Source organism: Pan troglodytes, chromosome X (genome assembly GCF_028858775.2).
Source record: "Pan troglodytes isolate AG18354 chromosome X, NHGRI_mPanTro3-v2.0_pri, whole genome shotgun sequence".
NCBI lineage: Eukaryota > Metazoa > Chordata > Mammalia > Primates > Hominidae > Pan > Pan troglodytes.
The window spans coordinates 87,584,663-87,590,645 of record NC_072421.2 but is presented as its reverse complement, the minus strand read 5'-3'; the positions used below and the strand labels follow the sequence as shown (position 1 = coordinate 87,590,645).

The 5,983-nt window shown below is 36.7% G+C and overlaps 1 protein-coding gene across 2 annotated transcripts; it reads right to left on the bottom strand.

Annotated features, from left to right (window-relative positions):
* Positions 1-426: 426 nt before the first annotated feature.
* On the bottom strand, positions 427-1,831 carry TGIF2LX (TGFB induced factor homeobox 2 like X-linked). Of its 2 annotated transcripts, XM_009439305.4 has the most exons (2): positions 1,739-1,831; positions 427-1,641 (listed from the first exon to the last, which is right to left on the bottom strand). In XM_009439305.4, exon 2 carries the CDS (start codon positions 1,618-1,620, stop codon positions 895-897), a length of 726 nt encoding a protein of 241 aa, XP_009437580.2. In that variant the 5' UTR covers positions 1,621-1,641; positions 1,739-1,831; the 3' UTR covers positions 427-894.
* Positions 1,832-5,983: the final 4,152 nt, after the last annotated feature.

Here is a 5,983-nt window from a genome sequence, read left to right as displayed (position 1 = left end):
TAATAGAATACCTGGATCTACTTCACTTTTTGCTGACATGTTATATATTGATTCATTTTCTTTCTTTTTAAATTATCTTCCTTTGGTTTCTTCCAGGGAATTTTTTTGTCAGTTTTTTTCTATTTTTTATGTTTTTACTTTTATAATTAAAATCATAAAAAGTATTCTCTAAAACCAACTATCTAACCAACAGCCAATAAGAGAAAATTAACATTTGGAATTTTCTTACCTTTACGCAGACTTTTCACTGCTCAAAGCAAGAAGAGTTCACCTTTATGCAAAAAAATGTTCATGAATTTACCGTACTTTGGCTCTCATGGTCAACTCCCTGCAAAGAATAACTACTTCTTCAAAATTGGCCAATAAACTGTACAAAAAGGAATATAAGAATTGAAAGCTTCACAAAACTCCAACAATAAAATGAGGGATGTTATAGCCATTTTTATAGAGGCTTTCTTTTCTATCACTCATACTAATGAACAGAGAAGATTACCGAGAGAGAGGGAGAAAGAGGGGTGACCTATTATATGTAGCAACCCTGGGATTAAGAAAGTTGGCTAGAAAGCCAAAAACATTTATCTCTGAAATCTCAGCTTGATGTTTAATCTCAGATGTATTAGTCTGATGGTCTAAAGAGTTCAAATCCAGGGGGAAGGAGAGTTAAGAAATCTTTGCTACAGTGTTCATTATGATGGCACCTTAGTGTCTTTCACCTGGAAACACTGAAATATCTGACAGAATTTAGTCCCAATAATTAAGATTGGTTCTCATAAAACCACTAGAAAGAAAGATGCCTCTATAAAAGATAAGCATACAAATAAGTTGGGGTGAACATAAACAGGTTTACCACAGTACATAAGGGACTGACTACTTGGGTTTTTGGAACATCATCAATCATGGATTAGGCTCTTGCTTCTTCTCTAGCTCCAGCTCGGCAGCCCTTTGTACTGCTGCATCGACTAGCAGCAGGAAGCTGCTGAAGTCGGCGTACTCCTCTGGAGACACAAGTTCTGGAGAAGACGGGGATGTGATAGAAACCTTGACCTTTTTCTTTGGCTGGGCTATTCCGGTGAGCTTCTGGCTAGGGGCCGACTCCGGATCTGGTTGCTTCTCTCTTGACATCTGGCCCTTTGGCAAGGGCCACAGGGGCAGGCTTTGTACATTGTCTGGACCACTGGGCCCTGACTTGGCCGGCACAGACGCCTCGGTGCTCTGCAGGTGGGTGGCATGGGCATCTTTGCCCGTTTTGTGGCCAATGATGGGGTCGTTTCTATGCTGTTGAAGCATATCCGGGAGAATGCGTCTGCGAGCATTGATAAACCAGTTAGAAATCTGCAACAAAGACAAATTGGTCTTCTCTGACAGCATTTGCTTCTCTTCTTCTGAAGGGTAGGCCTTAAACCGATGCTTATACATCCAGTCGCGGAGGATCTTAACGGACTCGGCTGGCAAGTTTCCCTTGCGCTTCTTCTTGTGCTCTGGTAAGGCAAGAACTCTGCCTGTATCTGCGTTATTTCTCGACATGATTGAGGTGTCTTGGGCTGGGCTTTGGGTCTTCGCCGGGCTGTCTTTTTGCACCGGGCTTTGGGTCTCAGCCGGGCCGTCCGCAGCGGCCTCCATATTCAAAGAGGCTTATCGTTACTATATTGAGAATCACAGACAACTGAGTTAGGACAAAGGTAGGTTTGGGAGAGCCACTTTAGAAAAGCATGGGCAGGTCTGTAAGGGGAATTCTCACCTGTTGTTTCCGAGAAAGACAAACAGCGTTGCTAACAGAGTTGCTAACAGCCGAGCTGGTTATCTCAGTGACGTCACATCCTTTCTTCTCCACGCTGCCCCTCCCCTACACTTCCTGGAGTTCTTTTCCCGTTGTTCTTGCGTATTTTCTGTAACTTGCAATGCACTTGATTTCACGCAGTTTATAGCTCTCCAGAGTTTTCTCTGCTGTTGTCACCAGTTTCCACTAACTGACGAACTCTATTTCTATTAGTGTAAATACGCCTATCACTTTCTTCCTATTTGATTTTACTCTGGTATTGTTCTTCCCGTTATTACTTATAATTGTCTCACTGGCTCATCTAGATATATCAGGAACAAATTGTTAATTAGCTACTAACCTCAATAAAAGAGTGTAACTACTGTACTTTGACTCCCCTCTTCCATTCTTCCATGTTCAAAGCAGATATTAATAATAATTTTGAACTAGACTTTTGCTTTTGATGCCTTGCTGCTTAAATTTTTCTTCTCTATGGCCTTAAAATCTTTGTCTTTTTGTTTTTGTTTTTTGATATGGAGTCTTGCTCTGTCGCCCAGGCTGGAGTGCAGTGGCACAATGGCGGCATCTCGGCTAACTGCAACCTCCATCTCCCAGGTTCAAGCAATTCCCCTGCCTCAGCCTCCCGAGTAGCTGAGATTACAGGCATCTGCCACCACGCCCGGCTAATTTTTTGTATTTTTTGTACAGGTGGGTTTCACCATATTAGCCAGGATGGTCTCGATCTCCTGACCTCATTATCTGCCCGCCTTGGCCTCGGCCTCCCAAAGTGCTGGGATTACAGGTGTGAGCCACCGCACCCAGCCAAAATCTTTGTCTTTTGAATGACTTTGCTATTGCCTGTCAGTACCACTGAGGTCTTTGTGTCTCTTCCTTGGACTCTGATATCTAGTTGTGATGTTTCTCTTTAAACTTCAGTCAGAAATTCAGGGATCTTTTAGTAATGTGGAATAAGTGGAATAAGATAGAATTCAAGAAATATTGGCCATCACAGACAGTTTATTTAAATATATTTTTTAATTTTTTTAATTTTTTATTTTTTGAGATGAAGTCTCGCTCTGTCACCCAGGCTGGAGTGCAGTAGTGGCGCAATCTCGGCTCACTGCAACCTCAACCTCCCAGGTTCAAGTGATTCTCCTGCCTCAGCCTCCCAAGTAGCTGGGATTACAGACGTGCACCCCCACACCCAGCTAATTTTTGTATTTTTAGTAGAGACAGGGTTTCACCATGTTTGCCAGGTCTCGGACTCCTGACCTCCAGTGATCCACCCACCTCAGCCTCCCAAAGTGCTGGGATTACAGGTGTGAGCCACCGCAGCCGGCCAAATATTTCTTGATATTTCCAGCATGTGGAAATCACCTGGTAAGTCAAATGAAAATAATTTGTAAATTTCAAATTTACGTAAATGCCTGAAATTTTCATTTCTAATAGCTGAAAAATAAGGCTTGACTTTTTTCAAGAACACTATGATTCACTTTGAAGACAATTACCACCAGCATCAACTCTGACTCCTTAATAATACTGTATGGTATTATTTATGTTAGGCATCTTAACAAACAATAGTCATGAGTTATTACTTTGTATATTATAAGTTTCCATGTTACCAGAAAGGAAACAGGCCCACATTCCCAAACTGTTGTTTCTGAAATAAACTAAAATAGGAAGGAGTTGAGTTTTTTTTCATTTGTTGTAGTTTCAGCCCGAAATTAACTTGGCTGGGTATATTTTTTTTTAAATGTTGACTGCCCTGCATGGAGAATCAGCTGAAATTAAAAATATATATGTCTTAGCCTTACCTGGTCTGTGTGGCATCTGACCTGACTTTGCATACTTCTTGGGTCAGCTAGAAATTTGGGCAATATTTATACATAAATTTTGGGACTCGTCTTCTCTGGAATTTTTCTCCAACATTTCCTCTTCAATTTACAGTTGCTGTGGTAGCCTAAACTCTACCACATGTGGATACCATATGTGGATAGTCGTGCAGACAAGACTGTGGAATTCCATGTAAATGGAGGTAACTTACATGAAATAAACTGGAGCCTGTCTTCTTTTTCATAAGAAGCCTTTAAAATATCAGAAACTTACTGTTATATTAAGCTGTCGACTCCTTTATGGTTTTATCTGCTTTTTGTTGTGCTCTAATGTTGTTAGATTTAAAGAATATTTTAAATATTTTCTCCATAGTTTATAGTTATCTGAAGTAGTATTGCTCTGATAGGTACTCTTAAAGAGGGAATTCTGGATATTCTTTAAATATACAGATATCTACTCAATATGCTTTATCAAGCTAGGATTGTTCTATCTTGGAAAATAGTAGTTATTAAATATAATACGTCACAATTTTACTAAAATTTGTAACAAAAGAATATTTTATCTCCATTGCTTATTTTCATATCATCATAAAGAATTTTGATTTGAATGTGACTTTAGAGAGAATCTGTGTGCGTATGAAATTTTTTAAAAAAGGCTCCGTAATGGAAACTAATTTTTCCAATCATGAAGAATATTTTGGTGTAAAACCTGGACTGAAACCCAAGCCTCATGATTACCATCAAATATACCCCACTTTGACTCAGTAGTTATTTGATTTAATGGCTGAGATTAAGAAAACGCTCTTTTTGTTTTTTTCTACTATGACAATCTTTGCTAGTATATTTTTAGAAGCAGGAAAATATCTGTAAATTTTTAGTTTAATCAGTAGTTTAAAATTATACATTAATATAAGTTTGAACTAAGGCTAGAGTTAATATAATTTTTGGCAAGTATGAATAAAATCTACATATTATTTTCATTTGAAGATTTTGAATAAGTGTAGATATTACAAGACACAAACAGTAAACTTAAATGTAGTACAAAAATATATGTTGTAATAGTAAATACATCAGTATGCATATTTTAATAATTGATATTATACTCTGAATAAAGAGTTGAACTTTTAAATAATAGTATTTTGCCTTTGGCTTTGAATATCACCTTTTACCTACAGGTGAAGCAATTATCTGGGGATGAATAAATGACCAACATGCAGAATATTAAAAAGGTCAATATAGTAGAAAAGCATAATTAATAATATATGAACATTAAATTTCCAGTATCATAGTCATATTATAAAGGTTACATTAAAAAGTTGAAAACATAGCGAGACATATGTAGATACTTATGACAAAAGGAAAATATTTATCATTTTATTTTATGAACATCAGTTGTAAATTAAATGTACTACCTAGGGACAGCAAATAACTTTTACCCAGTGTGCTATACATCTTTTATTTTTGCATAGTTGTGCTTTGTAACTCACTCTATTAAACTTTTCATTGTTTTCTCATTGTTTGGGATTGTGGAGAGGAAATGAAAAAATCTTCTTTTGCCATTTCGGAAGGCATGACATTCACAGGTTGTTATGCCAGCTTCCTAAAATAGCTATTTTGGTTAGGCATTTAAACTATTTACTGTATTGTGGTGCCAAGAATAATGTCTCAACATTATTGTACTCATATCTTTTAAACTAAGTGTAACAGAAGTGTAAGGTGTTATATCTTATTTAAAACTTATACCAATTAATCAGAAAATCTAATTTCTTTCAAGGCAAAATTTATATCAGTGTTTCCATTCCATAGAACTCATGGAATTAGTTGGCTTTCAAAACTTTTTTCCCCCATATATTGGAAAAGTTGAGAAAATTTAAAACTAATTTTATATAACTTCCCAAAATCAACATGCATTTTCAAATCTATGTAGTTCATTGCATTTTCTCTATCTTTAGTGTACTTTAATTGGCAGAGAAACCTGAAAAACTACTAACAAAAAATTGTATATACATATACTTGTTCCTTCAGTGAGCAAGATGACAGACTGGCTTATTGAACAGTCTTCTTGTTTTCTAGTTCAGCAGACGATTTCTAGGGTGTATTCTCCTTTTGAAGAAGTGTGATAGTTAGAAGAAGAGGAAATTGGTTAACAGAATATTGAAAAGTTAGTTTTATTTTATGGAAAATTCTCATTAAAACAGAGCAAATATGAAAAATTAGGTATATAAGCAGACAGATTTTAGTCACAGTTCTGAATTCCTGTTCTGTCCCCTCCCTCACCTTTTGTTTCACCTGTGTGACAAATATATTCTTTTTTTCTCTTATTTGCTTCTCATTTCATCTGATTATTTCCATCTCTCCTTAAAACATTTTAAATTTTTTGTGTTCTATTTTAATA

Excerpts from the sequence above, each read along its gene's own strand:
- TGIF2LX (XM_009439305.4), bottom strand. The coding sequence starts at position 1,620 with ATGGAGGCCGCTGCGGACGGCCCGGCTGAGACCCAAAGCCCGGTGCAA.